Genomic DNA, 24124 nt, shown 5'->3' on the forward strand with positions numbered 1-24124 from the left:
ATTTCCATCAAAGACTATGAAAACCGTTCCAGCTAACACAACCACAGTGTCACCTGTAGGTGAGGCATGACAAACTCCTTAACTCATAACAAGCCAGGCATAGTTGGTTTGGACTCCTGAAGGGTCTAAAGAAGAGGGAGGAAAAGAAATATCATAGTATCTTAGAATGGTTTGGGTTGGAAGGGACCTTAATAAAAAACACCCAGTTTCTACCTACATTTCTTTCAGTGCAATGGCTTGAACTTCTACTGGAGGAAAGGTGTCAATCCTCAGCAGCAAACCAGCTCCACGCTGAGTGTCTCTAAACCACTACTGCCATCCCAGCACCTTCTAAGTACTTATTTTGCCACCTAGACTGTTATACTTACTTAAAATCACATCAGACGACATAAAAGCTCACCACCTTCCTAAAGGCAACAGTTCCATGGTAAAACATCCATTCATCAACTCACGACACGTACAGCAGCCTCATTTGTTAACTAACTAAAACACAAACCTGCAAAGGTTCAGTTACTCTCTTATACAGCCCATAAGATAAGGAGGAGTAGAACTCTAAAGTTCCCAATAAGTTGGCTTCAAAAGAAGCCATTTAGCTATCTTTCTATTTCTGGGTAGTATCAGATTGCACCCAAGACCAAAATTAGGGCTCTTGCCACTAAGTGGCTGCCTCTTAAGAAGAATAATGATATCCTGCATTTACGTTCGAAGAAGAATAGCCCATTTCCTACACTAATTCCTGTAGCAGTATTTAATGACTAATGGTACACAAGCACATACATTTACTTCCAGCCAGAAACCACAGAGTACCTGGACTGGAATATCCTTTTTTTTTTGGGAGCACAGAATGACTCTAATTCTGACTTCATCTGTTCATCATTTAGCATATTGTTTCTCCAGCCCTATTCATCTTGGTCTAAGACATGTGGAAGCAGTCTCGCAGCTCAGCCTATGTTAATAAAGCTCAAAATACCAGCCCCTTTCATACATATTATACCTAATATTGGAGCCTACATCAAAATCTGCACTTATCATAGAATCATGGAATGGTTTGGGTTGGAAGGGACCATCTAGTTCTAACAGTTCCCTTATTGAGGCAGCTGGTCCTTGGTGTCGCAGCTCTATCTATACGAGTGGACTCAACCCACTACCACCCTATGCACTGTTAAGGCAGTCAAAAGCAAACCTGAATCCTTTTCAGCTAAACAAGGAGTTTCTCTCGCTAGCATCAAGCATTTCAAAAAGCCATCTGCTCCCCAAATGTGAAAGCCTGCAAACAAAAATAGAAGCAAGAGTGTTCTTTCAATCCCGTTTGTAGGGTTGGTTCGGCGCCAAGCATTTACATCAGCCTTTCAGAGGATGTCAAACGCTGGGAGAGAAATAGAAAATGCAAGATTTAATCAAATGACATAGTTAATTGTTTTACAAGATCCTGGATGACTTCTCGGAGGCTGAAGGAGCATTGGCTGGGCTTCAGATGACTAAGCACTGCAATAATGAAAACAGAAAGTGTTGTTCTAATGCCTGTTGCTATATAAACAACCTTGGGGGATCAGTGGAATAATGCCTGCTGCTATATACACAGTTGTGTGTGTTTATACCTTTTGGGGGAAATTAGACCGGTTTAGATTATTTGCACTCTTAACATGTTGCTCGCCTTTGTTTTATTAAAGCTGGTGAGTTGTTCTCACTTGGAGCAGATGGGGGGGGGGGTTTACTGAACAACCCTCGAGCTGCAACATGTGCAGAAGGCATCGTGGTATCAATCAGCGCTTCAGATAGTGTATCTCAAAGCTAAACATTTCAAAGTCATTGTCATTCTTCATGTTTAGAAGACTGCCAGAATACATCTATCACAGCTTGGAAGAAAATTTAATCAAGGGGTTTCTTTTATTTCAGTTTTTAAAGCTTCTTCATAGGATCACAGCCTGGTTTGGGTTGAAGGGACCTTGAAGATCATCCAGTTCCAACCCCCTGCCACGGGCAGGGACACCTTCCACTAGAGCAGGTTGCTCCAAGCCCCTGTGTCCAACCTGGCCTTGAACACTGCCAGGGATGGGGCAGCCACAGCTTCTCTGGGCACCCTGTGCCAGCGCCTCAGCACCCTCACAGGGAAGAGCTTCTGCCTCAGAGCTCATCTCAATCTCCCCTCTGGCAGGTTAAAGCCATTCCCCTTGGCCTGTCCCTCCAGGCCCTTGGCCAAAGCCCCTCTCCAGGTTTCCTGGAGCCCCTTTAGGCACTGGAGCTGCTCTAAGGTGTCCCCTTCAGGAGCCTTCTCTTCTCCAGGCTGCCCCAGCCCAGCTCTCTCAGCCTGGCTCCAGAGCAGAGCTGCTCCAGCCCTCGCAGCAGCTCCGGGGCCTCCTCTGGCCTCGCTCCAGCAGCTCCACGTCCCTCTTGTGTTGTTGCCCCAGAGCTGGACACTAAGATCTTACACTTCTTACACTGTGATTCTAACAAGTCTTCAAGTCCTCACTCTTGCTTCCAGAAGGAGCAAATAAAGAACTGCCACAAGCAGTGACAGCCCTCATCCAAACAAGAGGAAGTGCTCAAACACACAGCTATTTGTATGGAAATGCTGACTTGAATCTTGCTATGCCAACACCTGCCTCCCTCTCCCAAGTGGATTTCCATGCTGTTCAGAGGTCCACCCTGCAAAGCAGATGTTTACATTGCAACTCTTCTAAGAGTACTAAACTAACAAAGAAAACAAGTGACATCAACACCCTTGAAGACCCGTGTGCTTCATTAATCCATTGGGCACATACTTTAAAGTTCCTCAAGCTGACCCAACAAGCTTAAAACCTTCATTAAAGCCATCTTAAAGGACTCCCATCCCCATTTTGATCCAGCAATAAGGCACACAAACAGAAACCAAAGCAGCAACAAGAGATAACAACTCTACGTTTTGCTGTCCCTTCAAAGGCTGCTTAGAATCACACTGTTAGTTTGGAAACATGCTCAGTCTAAACTAGCTCGATTTCCCCCCAATTTACAAGGTAGAAGTTGCTAAAAATAAGATACTTTTCCCTTACTTTGATTTTTAACAGTGATAACTAACAGTTGAGATGTGCAAAGTCACTGGTCCAAGACAGTCAATGGCACAGTTAGGAAATGTCAGTCTCTACATCATGGCTAAGTGTCTGCAAGCATTAGGTCAGTATGGAGCTCTGATTCAGTTCTCACTGCATCAAATCCACCTGGTAACAACTTCTCATCACTGGTTCTCCCCAGCCCTTTCCTCTCCTCTCATCCTGGAGAACTTTACCTCACTTCCATCTGAAAGGCAGGGGAAATCCATGCGTGAAATCTAACATGGGAATGATTCAGCAGTGACGAGGGAAACTACACTCTCAGCTGATACGAGATTTCATTCCCTTCTACCTCCTTTCATTTCCCTCGGAATTCTATTAAGCTGCTTTTTCCCTTCACGTCCACCAAAACACAAAGTCTGAGCATTACTCAAACACAGCAGCAGCCTGGATTCTAACGCTCAGCAACTCCTAATATTCTGCCCAAGGTTTATGAAGTGGTTTTCTTCTAATTTTTAAAGCTGAAACGTGATAATAGGCAAAGTTTAATACCGGGTTCTGCTTTCACAGCAATAGTGTTTATTGGAGATAGAGCACAGGAAAATAAGGAAATAGGAGTACGTGTTTGAGTACATGCAGGACACACTGGAGAACTAAACACTGAGATGAGCCAAAAGCTGCATTTCCTCCAGGACTCTCTTGCTTGTGTTTGTGAAACCCTTCCTGAGAGTAAACACAATACCCCTCTGGAGAGGTCTCAAACATCAGCCTTCGCTGAGGCTGCTGTCCCAGTAAGGATATGGGAAACCATCATCAGAGACTAAGCATACAGTGGTTAGTGGGTTCATTATAAGAGCAACATACATGGGCCCCTTTGCCCATAACGGTGCCTCTCACGTACAAAAAGAACATTTAAAAAGACAATTTAGGAGATAGAACAGTTACTGGCCTGAGATAAGCTTCCCCAGCAAAGCCCTCGTCTAACTAAAACCATGTTTGCTGCTCAGCTCCAGTCTCGCTGCATTATGGCTTGATGGGATGAAACTGTCCAGCAGAAGCTTCCCAGGTTCAGGGCAGAACTTCTTGAAGCAGCTCGGTATCAGAGAGTGATGTTTGTTGGATTATAATCACGGGCACAGATACTTCCTATGAGCTCATCCATCCTGAGCTCTTGTATTAGAGAAAATCATTACATCAGGCACAGAACCGAAGGTCAGACGTGCAAAAGGCAGGAGAAAAATCAAGTAACCTTTTGTGTTCCTTCTTTAACATGATGTTTTCTTTAAGCATTTAGCACCCTAAGCCTGAATTTACAACATCTGAAGTTTGGTTTTTACCTATATACAGGTAAAGGGCAACCAAATGTGCACAGGTAGGTAGAGAGAAATCCCAAAGAAGGATGAGGGAGAGGATTCAACTTCTCTGCTCTGGTGTGAGATACCCTCACACACAGGGATGGGGCAGCCACAGCTTCTCTGGGCACCCTGTGCCAGCGCCTCAGCACTCTCACAGGGAAGAGCTTCTGCCTCAGAGCTCATCTCAATCTCCCCTCTGGCAGGTTAAAGCCATTCCCCTTGGCCTGTCCCTACAGACCCTTGTCCAAAGCCCCTTTCCGGCTTTTTTTAGGTACTGGAAGACTGTTCTTCCTTTTGTTGGAGAACAACTTGCTCTAAACTTCAAGCACAGCATATAATAACCCTAAAAGGCATTTACGGATGATTAAGTAGCTGTCATACCCAAAGCCTTCAAAACAGGATTTGTGCCCTGATGTGCCAAATCCGATGCATAGCGCGGTGAGACAAACCCAGCCTCATGGAGCACAAAACATACATATTAAACTATAACACAGAAGAACAAACAATGGAGAAGGGAAACCAACAGAAGCATAGCAAAAAACCCACCAAAAATAACCCCCCAAAGCCACGGTTTGGCATTTGCTAATGACAGATTAAGTTATTTTTATGCATTTTCACATCATTTTTCCCCCCGTTAAGAGATGGCAACAGGGCAGGAAGTGAGAAGGCTCCTGAAGGAAGAGACAGGCTCCCAAATGAGATCCAGGAATTCCACAGGTGTTAACACTTTGTATCTGAAAGTCAAGCTTTGTCTCCAAAGCACACACCCAGCTCATTAGGAACAATTACACACTACATCTTATCCCTACGCTAACACTTTGTGCCACAGCTTGGTAACAGAATTCCCCCTTTCCTATCTCTTCCAATTTCAAATTGCAGTGCTTATATATACTACAAAGCAGTTGAAGTTGGCAAATCACACGTGTTTATGTCAGCTTAACTGTACCAGGAATCCATTTTTCCTTTTGATTACTGGATTTTGGGTCTATTTTAAACACATACTCAGTTGTTCTTTAAATAGCTCAGGCTGAAGAGCTAATGCAGAGAGATGATGACAGCCACGCAGTACACAAGTGATCTAACACACAGAGCATCCTTGCAAGGGGTGGTCCCCAAAATCCTTATGGAGAAGGGGCTCCAGGCATGCCTGGTGATGCCAGATCTCCTATATCTGCTCCAGAGGATGCCATGGGGATGATGAGAGGCTGGAGCATCTCCTGTATGAAGATGGGCTGAGAACATTGGGGCTGTTGAGCCTGGAGAAGAGAAGCTGCGTGGAGACCTCAGAGCAGCTTCCAGTGTGTGAAGGGGGCTACAAGGATGCTGGGGAGGGACCTTCATCAGGGACTGGAGTGATAGGACAGGGTGTGATGGGTTCAAACTGAAACAGGGGAAGTTCAGGTTAGATATAAGGAAGAAGTTCTTTACTGTGAGGGTGCTGAGGCGCTGGCACAGACTTTTCCCAGAGAAGCTGTGGCTGCCCCATCCCTGGCAGTGTTCAAGGCCAGGTTGGACACAGGGGCTTGGAGCAACCTGCTCTAGTGGGAGGTGTCCCTGCCCATGGCAGCGGGTTGGAACTGGATGAGCTTTAAGGTCCTTTCCAACCTAAACCATTCCATGATTCTCTCTGCAAGCACGGCCCAGGCTCAAGCTGCAGGTGATAGTAGAGGCTGGAGAAGCAAAGACCTCCTCATCCACAGAGCAAATTCACCTTGGCCTTTTGGTGATCAGCACAGATTGCCTATGGGCGAGGACAGGAGGGCTTTCATCTGAATGAATGGGTGACTGTTGTTACAGCTAATCCAGTCTCATTTCAACCTATTTTATCTTGGCATGGGCGATAGGAAAGGGAAAAAAAGGAAAAGCTTCCAACAAGTTTGCAATAAACCATATGTAAATTCCCCAGTTCTAAATGACCTGGCCAAGTATCAGCCCATTGCTGCCCTAGGAGACTTTCAGGAATGAAACCTCTCCTAAAAGCTTTTGGCTCTACGCAGCTGGAGAAGGCACTTTGTGGTTTTTCAGGTGCAGTCCCTTCCTCTTAACATTAAAATGAATGCTTGGCACTTTACAAGATGGGGACTCTACTCTGGCTTCAACCTGTGCTCTTTCAAGAACACTTTTTCCCCCCGTGCGGTTAAATTGGCCACAGATTCAGACAGTGCATTCTTTCTGAACTGTACGTTTTATGATGGGAGTTTAGGGGCCTCATAAAAGATGTAGTGTGCAAGTCACAGGATCCTACACTCAGAGGGTCATAACCACTGCCTCTGCAGCGATACCCACAGAACTCTTAAAGACACTTCTGCTCCGTGGTGTTTATTGCCAAAACAAATTTGGAGTCCTAACGGTTCTGCTGTTCAACTTCCCATGGAAAAGTTTAATAGTTTCGAGTCTAAAGTTGATTTTCTCGCAGGTTTGATACTCTACCAGAGCCAGAAACTGAACATCTTGCCTCATTTCACGTTGAGGAGCTGAATTGCAGTTCAGTTCCTTACATATGGCGCTAGTACATAAGCATTCAGCTTTCACTCCGTGCAGCTATTAAAGGTATCAGTTTGACTGCAACTCAAACACGTCCAGAAGCACTTTGCTTTTCTCCTCTGCTTCTATGAATGCCACTTACCTCGTGCATCAGACAAGCAACTGAAGCCAAAAGCACCATTCCCAGGGGAACAGCATTGGCTGATCAACATCTCCAACAGGTTGCATAAAGCACATACACGTCGCCTGCCACCATGTGGACACAGCGACTGCGGACACAGAAAGGGAGGGCTAAACACAAGTTAGTTACTTGGATCTGTATCACATCGATGTGAAAACAAACATCCTTGGGGGAGCTGACAGAAGATGGCTGGAGTGATTTTTTTTTCATGTCAAATAGTAAAGTTCATCTGTTGCTAATGAGTGTCAGATGAAAGCAGAACTATTCTTTAGCCAGGGCTGAGTAACTCATGCCAATGTGAGTAGGAGCATCAGTCTAACATCACTCAATAGCTGCCTGACAAAACAAATCAAGGCTGGAGCAGAAGAGAAGCTCTGCCTTGTGAGGCCATTGTGAGCACACATTCAGCATGAACAGGGGAAAACCACCCTGAACTCCTGCAGAGTAACAAATCAAAGTGATGCCTGGAAAGGCCTGCTCTGATTGCCACCACTGCAGAGCCCCCCTGACAAACACCAGTGGTGAACTGGGGTAAGATTAGACACATTCACTGCTTAGCTTGGCTCTAGGAAATCAAAGAGTTGTAGAGCAGTTCAAATTATTTGATATAAAGGAAGAAGCTCTTCCCTGTGAGGGTGCTGAGGCGCTGGCACAGACTTTTCCCAGAGAAGCTGTGGCTGCCCCATCCCTGGCAGTGTTCAAGGCCAGGTTGGACACAGGGGCTTGGAGCAACCTGCTCTGGTGGAAGGTGTCCCTGCCCGTGGCAGGAGGTTGCAACTAGATGATCTTAAGGTCCTTTCCAACCCAAACCATTCAAAGTGTTCATACCTGGTCTTCTAAATCCCCTTTCAAAAGCCAGTAACTCAGACTAAAGCCTTATAGAGGTAGTGACCAAGGAGACAGCACCAACAGGACTAAAATGGGGCTCACAGTGATCATAGCCCTGGTTTATGGTTCTACAATGAAGCAGGGCTGAGACTCATAAAAAGAAACCCAGAAGATGAAGAACCACTAACTTCCACCCTGTTGGTGGCTGACCAAAACACCGGATCACCATTTGATGCTCAGAGCTGCAAGTAAGCTGATTGTCCCACACAAGAAAATAGCTGCAGTAAATCCCCTTCTGATTGGGACCACAAGTAACAAGCTCTACAGCTGTAACACAATTATTTCCTCTCCAAGCAATCCTGCAACTGGATGAGGAATAGTACCTGTCAAATAGGATGCCAGAGATAACTTCTTCAATACATAAAAGAATTGGAAGTTTCATGAACAAGATAGTCACGTTCTTTTCAATGGCTATACATCGTATATGTATGGGTTACAAATAATGATTAATACAGGAAAGAAATCATGTAATATCATCTTGTATACAACTTCGGGCCAGATATTGTCTGGTAGGGAGACCGTGTGTGCTCACTAAGGACTCAGTTCAAGAAGGATTGTCACTAAAATCAGATCATCTCTTCATATGTAAAGAAGAATCTACACTGAAGTCAGGCCCAAGCAATCAAGACACTGAGAGTGAAGGAAGAAGACAGCAAAACAGGCAGTAACGCAGCAATAGAGCTTCTCCTTTCTAAAAGGCTGAGATTTAAAACTCCAAGCCAGGCCAAGGGAGGGGATCCTGCCCCTCTGCTGTGCTCTGGGGAGCCCCCCCTGCAGTCCTGATCCAGCTCTGGGGCAACAGCACAAGAGGGACGTGGAGCTGCTGGAGCGAGGCCAGAGGAGGCCCCGGAGCTGCTGCGAGGGCTGGAGCAGCTCTGCTCTGGAGCCAGGCTGAGAGAGCTGGGCTGGGGCAGCCTGGAGAAGAGAAGGCTCCTGAAGGGGACACCTTAGAGCAGCTCCAGTGCCTAAAGGGGCTCCAGGAAACCTGGAGAGGGGCTTTGGCCAAGGGCCTGGAGGGACAGGCCAAGGGGAATGGCTTTAACCTGCCAGAGGGGAGATTGAGATGAGCTCTGGGGCAGAAGCTCTTCCCTGTGAGGGTGCTGAGGCGCTGGCACAGACTTTTCCCAGAGAAGCTGTGGCTGCCCCATCCCTGGCAGTGTTCAAGGCCAGGTTGGACACAGGGGCTTGGAGCAACCTGCTCTAGTGGAAGGTGTCCCTGCCCGTGGCAGGGGGTTGGAGCTGGATGAGCTTTAAGGTCCTTTCCAACCCAATCCATTCCATGACTCTACGTGCATGCCCTCGCTGAGATTTGTGCCACATGCATATATTTAGAGCAATAAGAACTCTTTGAGAGCTGCAGCTTGCCCACGCTGTGTGCTTGCTTCTCACCTACAAAAACCCCTCACAACCTTCAATGAGTCCCTAATATTCATCCACTCTAACAGGAGGTTTTCACCGTGAAATCTCAACTCCCCTGCTGTGAAAAACCAATGCAAGAGTTCATTTCACTCTCCTCCTAAAGCCTCATCTTCCTCAGGTGCTCCACACACATCCATAACCTCACAGCTGCAGGGTTTGGGGGGCCAGCTACCTACTGAATGATGTCCCAGTGCCTAATGCTTTGGAGAGCTGAGCCATTCACTCCCATTTCTAGCAACTATTTTGTGCTTCACCTTTGACAACACTCTGGAATGACAGTGCTGTTTTTGGTGCTGTCATTAGACAGAAGTCACTAATACCCCCTTCTAAAAACCAACACATTTTGTACGTTCATTAGAGTCAAAGAGCTGCAATCTTAACTGGAAATTTAAGGTCTTACCTAACGTTATCCAAGTGAAAAAGCTGCTCTGTGAACGTCGTGAGGGATTCCATTTTACAACCAGAAACGACGGGGATTGAAGCAATTTGTGCTCCCATACACATGGAAGTGATTATGAACCCTCGGAATTAACACACATTGTTCTGACTTCGGAATGTAAGAGCAAAGCAAGTTTCTCCAAAGAAATGCTCTACCAAGCTAGCACTGAGCTGCTTCTAATTCCAGCTGGATTCTCCCGAGTGCGAGATGTGGTTTTCACTGTTGTTCTCCTGCTGGTTTACAAAACAGCACCACTGTATCTCTAGAAGAGCTTTTATTGCAGTGATTTCACCTTATATCAAGCCAGTCTCACTTCTTCCGCACTCATTTTAATACTTGCAGCCAGAATTCCAGGAAATTGGAAAGGAAAATAGAAATATAAAGATCTGGGAAACCAGGGAAGATTCTATGAATCAAGTATTTAAGGTTTTCTGGGCTCTTTGTGTCTCACCCCCAGTGCTCAAGACTTGATGAATGAGTTGAGGAAGGTGATGGAGACTCAAGCTCTTCTCAATGCCCCAGTAGGGTCACTGTTCCTCCTATGCACCTATAACCTTCCACAGCACCCAGAGGGAACTGAGCAACCAATGCACATTTATTCTCAACAAAGTAAGTTGTAGGGCTGGTTCTGTGAATTAAGGCCAACACCTTTGGGCCTTGAAAGGATTCTCTTACAGGTTGTGATGGTCTAGAGATAAGAAAGAGGCAGCTGCTCATGCTCCATCCAAACTTAGTTTCAGACATTCACATAAACTAAGCATGTAGAATCCCAGACTGGTTTGGGTTGAAGGGATCTTAAAGCTCGTCCATTTCCAATCCCTGCCACGGGCAGGGACACCTTCCACTAGAGCAGGTTGCTCCAAGCCCCTGTGTCCAACCTGGCCTTGAACACTGCCAGGGATATGGGGCAGATCTAGAAGCTTCTCTCAAAGCACCCTTAAGATCTAAAAGCCACTCAACTTCAAGTTCCAGCCTCCAAAGGAACACATAAAAGGATTTAAACCACCTCAGGTTTTTAGATCATGTCAGCCCTGAGTTTTGTGATGTATTTCTTTCTGTTACTTACCTGTTCTGCTCTCACAATGGAATTTCCCCTTGGCAGAACCGTAACAAGCTGCAATATTTAACCACAGGTATCAAAACAAAGGTGACTACAACGGTTTATGTGGACTTCAGCAACGCTTTCCTGATTAAATAACCGAGGAGAAGCCCCCCTAAAATTCCGATTTACTTTTATGATGTTTTTATATTCAACAGCATAAAATCTCAAGCATTAACATGTGAACCACTGGTGTTGTAACAAACCACTTCAAAGCCTGGCCAAGGACTACTCCAGCTTGTACCAGCACCAGTGACCCCATGTAAATTTGGAAACTTTTAATAGAAATAGGTATTTAAAGTCCTAATTTACTTTTATGAGTTTAAAGACATGCCAGGGAAGGCAGAAACCAACTGGAAGGACTTGGAAGGTACCAGGGGTGAGTGAGCACGTGTTCAACTGCTCACAGACCTTTAGGGAGAGGACAAACTGAAACAGGGGAAGTTCAGGTTGGATATAAGGAAGAAGTTCTTCCCTGTGAGGGTGCTGAGGCGCTGGCTTCTCTTTTCCCAGAGAAGCTGTGGCTGCCCCATCCCTGGCAGTGTTCAAGGCCAGGTTGGACACAGGGGCTTGGAGCAACCTGCTCTAGTGGAAGGTGTCCCTGCCCGTGGCAGGGGTTGGAACTGGAGGAGCTTTAAGGTCCCTTCAACCCAAACCAGTCTGTGGTTCTCTGAAGCGTTCATAATCTCACTCAAGGAAGCAGCACAGAGCACTTGCATCACATACTGGTACAGCAAGCTCCACAACAGGGACCAAACCATGAAAGGCTGAAAAGCAAAGCGAGCAGCACCACGACTCAAGTGGCAGAATGAACTCATGTATTTACTTAAGCAGAGATTAAGGAAAGCATTGGTTTGATAGTAATGGGGAGAGAAAGCTATCGAAGCCTTTGAAGGAAAGAGTATTTAATCCCTGTTTCTCACTAGCCTTCCCTATGAAAGTCAAGTGTGAACAGCTGTCTGCCATTATTAATACCAGGAACAAAGAGGCTCAGTCTAAGTTATATTAACAGCTTGGTTAAGTGAATTTCCAAGATTAGCAGGACTTGATTAACTTCATCTTATAGTATTTTAGCCTTTAAGTCATTTCAGAGCCATTGGAGGTTATCTTCCAAAATACACTAAGCATGGGCATGATACCAGAAGTCTGGAAAATGGTAAATGCAATCCAAGCTTCAAAAACAAACACCACAAAAAGACCCAGAAGCTTGATTTCAATTTTGGGTAGGGAATGGGGGGAAAAAAAGACTGGTGGAAGTGGAAAAACAACTCGAAACTAAGCATAAAAAAGCTATTTCATGAGTAAAACTGTCTGAGCAATCTCATTTCAAGCCTTACAAAGAGGTCAGAGACTGAAATGTCAGTATTTCTGTTGGAATATAAACAAATCTCTGGGCACTTCATGGTGTAAGATGCTTGTAAGCAAGCTGGGGAAGTGGGATATTGATGAAGTATGAATGAATCCAGAGTTGTTAAGTACTCTTTGGGTGTAGCTGAACAATGGCTCACTGAGGTAAATGGAAGTGCTAAAGAAGGTGGGCTCCAACTGGGTCCAAGCTTTATCCCAATTCTATTCCATACCTCAGGTGAGCTGGAGGGAGAATAGGTTCAGATGCAGAGAGCACAAAGATCGAGTTCTCAACCTGCCCTTCCTCATCCTCTAGAGTTACATCACCAAATAAAACCATGATTAAGACCAAAAAGGAGCATCTCAAAGGATAGATTCAATATACAACGTGTAAAACATGAAGGAGTCACCTGCACAAATTCAGAATGGACATTTTTGTTGCTGTGCAGAAGAGATTTGGGGTTGCTGGTTGCACTGAATCACAAAGTTCACCGTGTTAAGCTGTTAAAGAGTACAAACCTATTGAACATAATGAACTGAGCAGACCTGTGAAGCACTTCTCTCATCCTACCTGGTGTTTCCAAGGCAATAGTTGCACACTGTGTCCAGCTTTAAGCACCACACTTAAAAGACAGACATGGATTCAGATGGAGAACAGGAGAAAAAAGAATGCTCAGAAATTAAGAGACACAACCCATGAGGTACCACTTTAAAAAGGAGAGGTTGTCTTTCAAGTCTGCAAAGAGGAAGAGACTTAAATGAACAGATCATTATAACAAGTGATTATGTGATTAAAGAGGAGCAGGACAGATTTGGATTAGATGTCAGAAAACGGCAAAGACAGTCAAGCATTGGAGCTACGTAGTACTTAGATCACAGGCTTTCCTTCAGGGAAAGTTACACAAATAACTACTAAGGGGTAACATAAGAGCAGCTGACCCCATCCTAGGATTAGGCAACACTTTAAATGGCCACATCTGGTCCCTTTCAGGCCAGATTTTTTAACGTTTTCTCAATCCCATACCTGTTAGCAGCAGGTATTAGTACTATGGAACGGTTTGGGTTGGAAGGGACCTTAAAGCTCATCCAGCTCCAACCCCTGCCCCGGGCAGGGACACCTTCCACTAGAGCAGGTTGCTCCAAGCCCCTGTGTCCAACCTGGCCTTGAACACTGCCAGGGATGGGGCAGCCACAGCTTCTCTGGGAAAAGTCTGTGCCAGCGCCTCAGCACCCTCACAGGGAAGAGCTTCTGCCTCAGAGCTCATCTCAGTCTCCCCTCTGGCAGGTTAAAGCCATTCCCCTTGGCCTGTCCCTACAGGCCCTTGTCCAAAGCCCCTCTCCAGCTTTCCTGGAGCCCCTTTAGGCACTGGAGCTGCTCTAAGGTCTCCCCTTCAGGAGCCTTCTCTTCCCCAGGCTGAATAAGCCCAGCTCTCAAACACAAGTTGGCCAACTTCTCAACTCTCACGTGTTTGCCAAAGTAAAGGATGATTTTCAAAGTACATTAAAAGCAAGGAAGGAAGGATGATTAGAGGACTTTTGTACCATAAAGTCACACATTTGCAAGACCCCAGATTTTCCAGCTTGTGTTTCTTATCCTAAGCACAGGGGGAGGATACTAGTTAAATTAATCATACAGCAAATTAAAGACACAGCAACGAGAATGACACAAATGGATCCTCAAACATGACAGAATACATGTAACAAACCAGTGTGTATGGACTCATAGCATTTACTATTTGCAAAGGAAAAGGTTCATTATTAAGTGGTAAGCCCTTCTCTATGCACCACAGAAGAAAGTCTCATGCACAAAGGTGTAAGGTAAGTGAAGACAATGGTTTGAAGAACATCCCCACCAGTTCATAGACATTGACCACAGAGAATGGTGTCACAAGATAGTAGATGCACACTCATGCCACACTGACACTAAGCAGATAGTAGGTAAGAATAGGAGGAAATCTCAGTGTACCCACCTGTGCTATATTTTTGTTGAGAAGATACACTCCATATTCAAACTGAAGCTTCTCTCCTCCTTTTGGATATAAAGGAAACCTGATGGGAAAGAAAACAAGGAAAAAGAAAAGCATTTAAGGTGAAATTATTCAGATGCTTAAGTAAACGTCAGAACACCACAGACTCCTGGTCTGAGAAGAAGAGGATTTAAAAAGCCTGCATCACTAACTTCTTCAGGGAATCCCTTCCATGGAATGTACTTGGGAAACCTCTGCAATTCCAAGCAATCAGCCTTTTAAAAACTGATGGCAAAATTCAGCTAAAGGATTATCTTTCCTAAAGTATCTTAGGTTTCTAAGAGATGCTTTATGACTCTCCCAGTGCTGCTACATTCCTCTCATGAAGTGAATCATGGGTTTGTGCTGGAAGGGGCCTTAAAGCTCATCCAGCTCCAACCCCCTGCCACGGGCAGGGACACCTTCCACTAGAGCAGGTTGCTCCAAGCCCCTGTGTCCAACCTGGCCTTGAACACTGCCAGGGATGGGGCAGCCACAGCTTCTCTGGGAAAAGTCTGTGCCAGCGCCTCAGCACCCTCACAGGGAAGAGCTTCTGCCTCAGAGCTCATCTCAATCTCCCCTCTGGCAGGTTAAAGCCATTCCCCTTGGCCTGTCCCTCCATCCCTTGTCCAAAGCCCCTCTCCAGCTTTCCTGGAGCCCCTTTAGGCACTGGAGCTGCTCTAAGGGCTCCCCTTCAGGAGCCTTCTCTTCTCCAGGCTGCCCCAGCCCAGCTCTCTCAGCCTGGCTCCAGAGCAGAGCTGCTCCAGCCCTCGCAGCAGCTCCGGGGCCTCCTCTGGCCTCACTTCAGCAGGTTCAATGTTGATTTCTCCTAGTTAATAAGTAAAGCATTTTGCATAATTTCAAATACCTGGATGCAGCACAGCACTTACAAAGGCAGTAGCACGGCTTATTTCTGTCTTAAATGCTTCATGTACCAGAGAGCCAAAACTTTAGCCCCTGAACTACTGAAACAGAGAGTCTGCATTGAAGAATGTGATTTTATGTGTATATTTTAGGAATCTTTAAGTGAAGCAGTTCTCATAAACACCTTTAATATCCATACACTGCATTTTTAAGATGGTCTTTTGACTGTTCCTTACCACCAGAGGTTGTAAGGTCATCATGGGCCACGCAGTCATCTTGGTACAATCTAAAATGTACCTTTATGGGAACCACGTCATGAAATGAGCTTTTGCCTTTACAAGCACCGTATGTTCTGTAGCTCCTAATCAAGATCCTGAGCGTATTATCTGTGCACAACCCACATTACATCAGAAACCAAAGCCTCCCTCAAATAGAAGATAACAAATAGAGGAGATCAATATCTGCTAGAAACAACACACATCCTAGAGGGCTGCTTACACAAAGTGTATTTTATCATCAATCAGCCCCCACAGTAGAGTACTTTTAAGGAGAATTATACAGAGCCATTAAAGCTAAAGGTTAACAGGTCGTGATCACAGCAGATCAAATATTAAGACATCAGCTTCAAGTTTAAGGCTATTTTCAAACTCTCTGGGTCACTTTGAGTTTGAGAGATATAAAAATCCCTGTGAATAGCCTCTCTCTAGCTCACCTTGCTTAATAGAGCTATAAATCCAACTAGTTCCCCCCATGCAAGAGAAGAAAAGCTTTCCAAGTGAACACACGCTACAAAAATGCCACGAGGCATTATCCTAAGTGTAAAACCCAAATCAAAAGGAATTCATTTCAATATCTACGGTTACACTAAGGAGAAAGAGCAGGGTTTAGATTTAAAGATACCTCTACAATTAAGAGCATAAAACTAACTCGAGCTTGACAATAAAAGCCCCATTAGGAACACAAGCCATGGTTCACTAGAAGATAGGATTTCATTAAGTCATTGGTAAAGGGAATCGTGTATTCTGTTGTTAGACACAAGCAGTGTAGAGAAGAGGATAAAAACTGGTTTACAGCACTTGCCACCATCTCACACATAGTTTATTTTAAGGGGTAAAGGCTAAGCTTTGTATTTAACACACTGGTCCTGCCTCTTTGCTAATATTCCCATTCCTGCCCTCTAACTTCCACTAATGACACTTGAAAGCCTCTAAACTACATCCACCCTCGTGTCAGCTTTCATAACATAACCATTTACATGAGAAACATCAGTGGATGTCTTTGTGCATGAGCATTTTTGACTCAGAGAACTATATTACCAACTTCCACATCTCCTTCTTTGTGTGTTATCTTGTTTGCCTGGTCACAAGCAATAAACTCCAGGGACACAAACCCCAACATTTCATATAGTGCTGCCTTGAGTATAATTGAATGCAACTTTAACTGCTGGCTCCCTATGTGAAATTCTTCTTGCCTGCTCCTTAGACAAGCACGGCTGTAAGCTAAAATCTCTCAGGCATGCTGCTCTGTAAGGTTTTAGTTATACTTGCTCAAAAAAATCCATCTGAAAACTACTATTTCAGTAGTTTTATAATCATAAAGCGCGCAGTAAAATGGAAAATGGCATCTGTCTGTTCACTCTGCAACATGTACCTGCCTTGTTCCCATTCTGGCTGATATGTTTGGGGAAAATAAATCAATAAGCTCATTTAAGGCAGAACACATTGTCTGAAAGGTCAAATTCAAAGAAGTAAGTGTGATGTGTTTAGTGCAAAGCAGAAAAACATCAAGCTACACGTGTGTGGTGTGTGATCACCAGAAGAGATCATAGAATGGTTTGTGTTGGAAGGGGCCTTAAAGCTCCTCCAGTTCCAACCCCCTGCCACAGGCAGGGGCACCTTCCACTAGAGCAGGTTGCTCCAAGCCCCTGTGTCCAACCTGGCCTTGAACACTGCCAGGGATGGGGCAGCCACAGCTTCTCTGGGAAAAGTCTGTGCCAGCGCCTCAGCACCCTCACAGGGAAGAGCTTCTGCCTCAGAGCTCATCTCAATCTCCCCTCTGGCAGGTTAAAGCCATTCCCCTTGGCCTGTCCCTCCAGGCCCTTGTCCAAAGCCCCTCTCCAGCTTTCCTGGAGCCCCTTTAGGCACTGGAGCTGCTCTAAGGTCTCCCCCTTCAGGAGCCTTCTCTTCTCCAGGCTGCCCCAGCCCAGCTCTCTCAGCCTGGCTCCAGAGCAGAGCTGCTCCAGCCCTCGCAGCAGCTCTGGGGCCTCCTCTGGCCTCGCTCCAGCAGCTCCACGTCCCTCTTGTGCCGTTGCCCCAGAGCTGGATCAGGACTGCAGGGGGGGTCTCACCACAGAAGAGCATTTCATTTTAGCAGAGCTTAGAATAGATGGCAACTCACCCGCTCCCACCTTACCTCTCTCCCATTTCTCCTTCTTGGAGGGTTCCCAAGATTAACCATCTCCTTTCTACTTGCAATCTCAATTCCAAGAAGTCAACATCAATTGCATTATTTAATCTATCCCCTATTAATTACTGCCATACTCCCTAGGCAGACATCAGCCTGTGGATAAAGAACTCTTCAGCTTAAACCTCATTCAAGAAAATCTGGTGTGGAAGTCAGAAGGGAACACGTTATTAACAGCTAGTCAAGAATGTCTCCTCTTCCATAGTCAATACTAATGCTAAATCAGATTTAAGTCCCTAAATCATCTAATAGTCAAATGAGATCCTATTATCAGCACTGAAATCCTGTGGTTAGCACAACCAGATGCTTCTTTATTCTTCTAAGAATAAAGAAGGGGTTTTGACATACAGAAGGCAACTGATTTTCAGTCTATTTACACATAAGGAGGTTGTCTGATAGGCAACGAGTAAGCAAACAAGTACAAGCAGGTCAAAGCTTGGAGTACTGCTGATCTATGTATCCAAATACACCTACTTGTAAGAAACTCCAAGGAGACCGACAAATCAAAGCGTGTACTCGTGTATCAGAGTGTAGATTAGTGCAAGACTAAGGGGAAGAATCTCCAATTTCCTTGTAAACCATGGAGGCAAACAGGGGTGGAAAAGGGAGAAAGCCCAGCGAAAAGAAGTGTCAACATTGGTGTTATTTTACACCGTAGACTCCACATGGAAGTTTCTAGGGTATTAAACCTCATTAAACCATCCCAAGGGAGCTGTGAAAAGGAAAAAGCGAGACAAAGGTTACATGCTGTGTTCACAGTTACTCCGAAGGGGAAAAGTAACCTCAAGTCAGCCTTTTAAATGGAAAACAGGGCTGAAAGTCTACATATGCTTCACGTTGAGACCACAGAACCAGCACCCTGCCACCAACAATGAAATTATACGGTGAGTGCTTCAAAGGCAACACTTCACAAATGCTAAGTTTTAAAATAGTCTGAGTATTTGCATAAGAAACACCATTCTGATGGGTATCAAGCTGCAAGTACCCAACTACACCATCAACAGGACTGTTACTTTGGAATCAGTCTTTAGTGACATTTTGTCCTAACATGGTGTTTAGTCGAGTAGAACACATTTAGATGTAACACGTACCTGTAAGAAACTGAACAGCAAAGTACAATCTTACTACAATAAAGCACATTTTAAGGTTACAAAGTCTGTAGGCAGGGTCCTAAATTGTCAATTCTGGTTTAAAAGCCTTCCTATAAAATAAAAGAAATTCAATATATGCATTTCCAGTCAAGATGAAACTTGTTGCCACCATTTCTATTCCAGCTGAACCACAGAATCATAGAATGGTTTGGGTTGGAAAGGACCTTAAGATCATCCAGTCCCAACCCCTGCCCCGGGCAGGGACACCTTCCACTAGAGCAGGTTGCTCCAAGCCCCTGTGTCCAACCTGGCCTTGAACACTGCCAGGGATGGGGCAGCCACAGCTTCTCTGGGCACCCTGTGCCAGCGCCTCAGCACCCTCACAGGGAAGAGCTTCTGCCTTAGATCCAACCTGAACTTCCCCTGTTTCAGTTTGAACCCATCACTCCTTGTCTTATCACTACAGCCCCTGATGAAGAGTCCCTCATGAAGATGCAAACAGCTAAACAGAGAAATATCAAGGTTAAACCAAGGCAAATTTCAGTTCTCAGTTCAAGATGTATTCTTGAATCTGTCCAAACACATTTGTGGTCTGGGGCAGCACAGGATGAGCAGGCAGGAGGTTTGATGAATGCCTTTGCCAGCTGTACCTGTCCAGGAGCCTGAAGATAACTTCTGTTGGAAGTAGATCCTATGGCATCTCTGCAGCAACTCAATCCAAAAGCTGCAGAGTGCCCCATGAGACCACCAGCCATCGCTCCATGATGCTGAAACTACCTGTTCATCTAGATAGAAGCAGATCATCCCATAATCACACAGCTACAGGCATAAAGAAGTCAAAGGTAGCACCTCTAAGGCAAGTTCAGACCCCCCCATAATCCCAGTCTTGGTAACACACTTCCCTCCAAATAAACTTCACTATTCCTTGGTGCAGGAAGATCATCTAAATTACTTTCCAGTGTTGATTTCAGCCTTATTTTCTATGATTCCAGGTGTAACAATGGAGATTATGCTTCTGTGCTGCTGGAAGTCTGAGAAATCTCACAAGTAGATGGTAGAGAAAAGCCTCTTGCAAGGCTTTTTCGTACTTAGAGTTTAAGGCGAGGTGTCTCCAGCTTGGCTCAATCAGATTTGGTGTTTTATTTCCCCCCTTAGAAGTATTAGTTACTACTTAATAAAGGAAAGGCTTGTAACCCAGCTCTTAGGGACTTGCATGTACACACTGAACCACTGGTTTTGATAAGAGAGCATGGGCAGGATGTTTGCTACTGCATCTCCAACCAAAACCCTTCTTACAACTCATACATAAATGGTGCTAAGTATTGTTCTCTTACCAGTAAGAACTTCTCTTTCTTACCTTTTCCAGCTGACCTTAGATAAGGTCTTATGAGGCATCAAGATCTCATTTAACTTCAGTTCCTCAGCTAATCTTGAGCTGTTTTACACAGAACTTCAGTGTTTGATGAACATGCAGTAAATCACGACAGGATTCTCAGTGCGGGCAGATGGGAACTGTTAGGAAAAGCTGCAAGAATCCTTCTATTCCATCCATTTATTTCAGACCTCAAGTATCTCTTCTGAATTCGAGTCCAAATACATTTATTGTTGTGTGCTGGGATTTATGAACTCCTCTGGATCCAGAAAAATCCCATATGGACCAATAGATTGGTGGCCCATTTTTATTGTCTATAACCGCCTGTCTTTAATACAAGCTATTTTTAAAGCTTAAGGAATTGCTTCATTTTTAACTGCTTTCACCTGCTTCTACTTTAGTATTCCACCATCTGGTTTAGATCTCTTCCTCTCTTCTTCTGTTCAGGCTTCTGCCATATCCCAAATTATATTAAAGTCTCAAAGTTTAATCTCTACTTCAGAGAGCTCTTTAGGGAAGAAGTCAGGAAAATAATGATTTTTGCACATCACATCTAACTGTTTTCCACAGGCTGAAGTGTGGCACAAGTTAAGTAGGATATTACATCCCATTTGGCAAGTGTAAGTCAAATTCCAAATCTAGTTTGGAATTGTGTTAGAAAACCTTAATTTGCAAAGTGATGGAAAAGTTCAAGGACTGCTAATATTTGGAGCTTTGCAAGCTAAATTAACAGCAAGGACATTGCTGTTTTAAGAACACTTAATTATCACAGAACCCCAGACTGGTTTAGGTTGGAACCTTAAAGCTCATCCAGTTCCAACCCCCTGCCATGGGCAGGGACACCTTCCACTAGAGCAGGTTGCTCCAAGCCCCTCTGTCCAACCTGGCCTTGAACACTGCCAGGGATGGGGCAGCCACAGCTTCTCTGGGAAAAGTCTGTGCCAGCGCCTCAGCACCCTCACAGGGAAGAGCTTCTGCCTCAGAGCTCATCTCAGTCTCCCCTCTGGCAGGTTAAAGCCATTCCCCTTGGCCTGTCCCTCCAGGCCCTTGTCCAAAGCCCCTCTCCAGGTTTCCTGGAGCCCCTTTAGGCACTGGAGCTGCTCTAAGGTGTCCCCTTCAGGAGCCTTCTCTTCTCCAGGCTGTCCCAGCCCAGCTCTCTCAGCCTGGCTCCAGAGCAGAGCTGCTCCAGCCCTCGCAGCAGCTCCGGGGCCTCCTCTGGCCTCGCTCCAGCAGCTCCACGTCCCTCTTGTGCTGCTGCCCCAGAGCTGGATCAGGACTGCAGGGGGGGTCTCCCCAGAGCGCAGCAGAGGGGCAGGATCCCCTCCCTGAGCTGCTGCTCACGCTCTGGGGGTGCAGCCCAGCACACGGGGGGGTTCTGGGCTCAAGCACACACTGAAGCCGGGTCATGGGGAGCTTCTCCTCACCCAACACCCCAAGTCCTTCTCCTCAGGCTGCTCCATCCAGTCTCCCCCAGCTTGTGTCTGTGCTGGGATTGCCCCGACCGAGGGGCAGAACCTTGCCCTTGGCCTTGTTGAGCTCCATGAGGTTCACATGGTCCCACCTCTCCAGCCTGTCCAGGTCCCTCTGGATCCCATCCCTTCCCTGCAGCGTGTCACTGCACCACACAGCTCGGTGTCATCAGCAAACCTGCTGAGGATGCTCAATCCCACTGTCACCAGCAAAGAGGTTCAACAGCTCTGGTCCCAGCATTGACACCCTGAGGAACATCACTCATCCCTCATCTCCACTCGGACATCAAGACATCATCTATTAGTTAACTGAAGATCACAAACTCATTCCCCTGACTAAATGAAGCCAGTACCACCATATACGAAGCACCTTTCATACTTCCTACCCAACTTTATGTACTGGATTTTTGGGAGACGAAACACGCCGTGGTTTTCTCCTTCACTTCTTATTTCCAAGGCCAACAAGCAGAATGGCTGCAGGGAGATGACTGCAGGGCAGGACTTGGCAGAATGCAGCTGAAACCCAATTATTCACTCTTGTACAGATAAAGAGCTGATGTATTCCTGTGACTGTAGCAGTCACTGCTGTGATAGCAGAGTCATCCATCAGATATAGGGAACAACTGAGCCTCACACAACACTACCAAAACCAAGGGCAGCTTAGAGAATGATGGATTTCAAGCTTAAACCCATGGATAGGACATCCTATATGAGGATAGAACTAAATAGCCCAAACCAGATAAGATAATGACCTGAAAAAGTCACAAGTTCTTGCTTGATAGGACTGAAGTATGAGGAGTGTACAAGATGGTTTAAATATTTACTGAAGTTTGAGTTGTTTCAACCTCACCCCTTATGCGGGTCTGTGAGGGGGGCTGGCAGAGGTGGAAGGAGCTGGTGTTTTCCCTCCAACCAAACCACGTCCTGTTTGCTCACTCTAAAGGAATGTTGTATCTAGAGAAAGCTTTTGTTATTTAAAAGCCTTGGGACTTGTCTGCACCAGAAGAAAGCAAACCTTGAAAGCCTTTTAAGTGAGAAGGATTCCCACTGTCCCAGCCAGCTCACTTGAAATCACTATTCCCCAGGGCATTTCCAACCAGGTATTAGGGAAAGCAGCCTGCTGAAGAACCACAGGCATCAAAATACCCAACACTCCCAACCTCTCAGCACTCCAACAATGAACAAGGCACATAGAACCATGGAATCCCAGGCTGGTTTGGGTTGATGGGACCTTAAAGTTCATCCAGCTCCAAGCCCCTGCCACGGGCAGGGACACCTTCCACTAGAGCAGGTTGCTCCAAGCCCCTGTGTCCAACCTGGCCTTGAACACTGCCAGGGATGGGGCAGCCACAGCTTCTCTGGGAAAAGTCTGTGCCAGCGCCTCAGCACCCTCACAGGGAAGAGCTTCTGCCTCAGAGCTCATCTCAGTCTCCCCTCTGGCAGGTTAAAGCCATTCCCCTTGGCCTGTCCCTACAGGCCCTTGGCCAAAGCCCTTCTCCAGGTTTCTTGTCAGCCTTGTTGAACTTCATGAGGTTTGCACTAGCAAAGCACAGCTTCAAAGCCCATTTCCTTCTGAGATAAGCTGCCCCACACTTGTATGGGCTTCAGAGCAGATACTGGCACTGATCTTATGCAGCAGAGAAGCAGCTCGAGTGCCTGTTGGAAAGAACACAACTAAAATGCACGGTATGAAACTCCCATCACCACCACACTTCTCAACTATCAAGATGCAACACAGAGCTCTTCATATCCTTTCCAGATCAAGCTACCAAATGATGGTGGAGGTCACAAATTGATCTAAGGTAACTACTAGCCTACCAGGAAGAGCTAACCAGTCTACCAGCATGATTGGAGAAGTGTTAAACTAAAAAGTTAAGATCCTCACCTGATGAACAACACTGAAATCAAATGGAAAAGCAGGATTACAAAGTGTGCACTTTGCTTTATCAGTGCTGAGATTAAAACCTGGGTACGAATCACACACCACAAGTGAATTCAGATTTGGTTACTACATGGTTTTTAGTAACTGGAAAGAAACTTGTAAAACCAACTTGATGACAAAAATACTGACTGCCAAGGGGAAAAAAACCCCTCATATCCTCATTCAAGCTTTACACAACACAAAGAGAATTAGTTTATTGGGGAAAGCAATATGTATTGGCAGTTTAACTTTATGGAATGTATTTTCTAAATGCCTATCTGAATAGCTCAAGAAGATGATAATGGAAAGCAGAAGCTCTGCCATCTTCCTATTAAGAAGTGTAACAGCTCTGACCTTGCTCTTAGAGAACCTACAATAGTTTCAATATGTGCAGGCTGGATAGAGGAAAAAGAAAGCCAAGAGCCAGGTTATGGAAGTCAGGCAGTTCTGGGTAAGACAGTCAGCAATTTAGACAAGAAAGTATCATTATAGAATTATAGAATGGTTTGGGTTGGAAAGGACCTTAAGATTATTCAGTTCCAACCCCCTGCCACGGGCAGGGACACCTTCCACTAGAGCAGGTTGCTCCAAGCCCCTGTGTCCAACCTGGCCTTGAACACTGCCAGGGATGGGGCAGCCACAGCTTCTCTGGGAAAAGTCTGTGCCAGCGCCTCAGCACCCTCACAGGGAAGAGCTTCTG

General features: G+C 45.6%; 1 protein-coding gene across 3 annotated transcripts in view; it reads right to left on the reverse strand.

Annotated features, from left to right (window-relative positions):
- UVRAG (UV radiation resistance associated) overlaps positions 1 to 24124 on the reverse strand; it is a 90287-nt gene that overhangs the window by 16950 nt on the left and 49213 nt on the right. For all 3 annotated transcript variants that reach the window (XM_030475702.1, XM_030475703.1, XM_030475704.1), the window contains one exon: positions 14209 to 14287. In XM_030475702.1, coding sequence (XP_030331562.1) covers positions 14209 to 14287 — 79 coding nt within the window. The remainder of the gene's footprint in view (positions 1 to 14208; positions 14288 to 24124) is intronic.

The sequence above is a fragment of the Strigops habroptila genome, chromosome 2 (assembly GCF_004027225.2).
Source record: "Strigops habroptila isolate Jane chromosome 2, bStrHab1.2.pri, whole genome shotgun sequence".
Classification (NCBI taxonomy): domain Eukaryota; kingdom Metazoa; phylum Chordata; class Aves; order Psittaciformes; family Psittacidae; genus Strigops; species Strigops habroptila.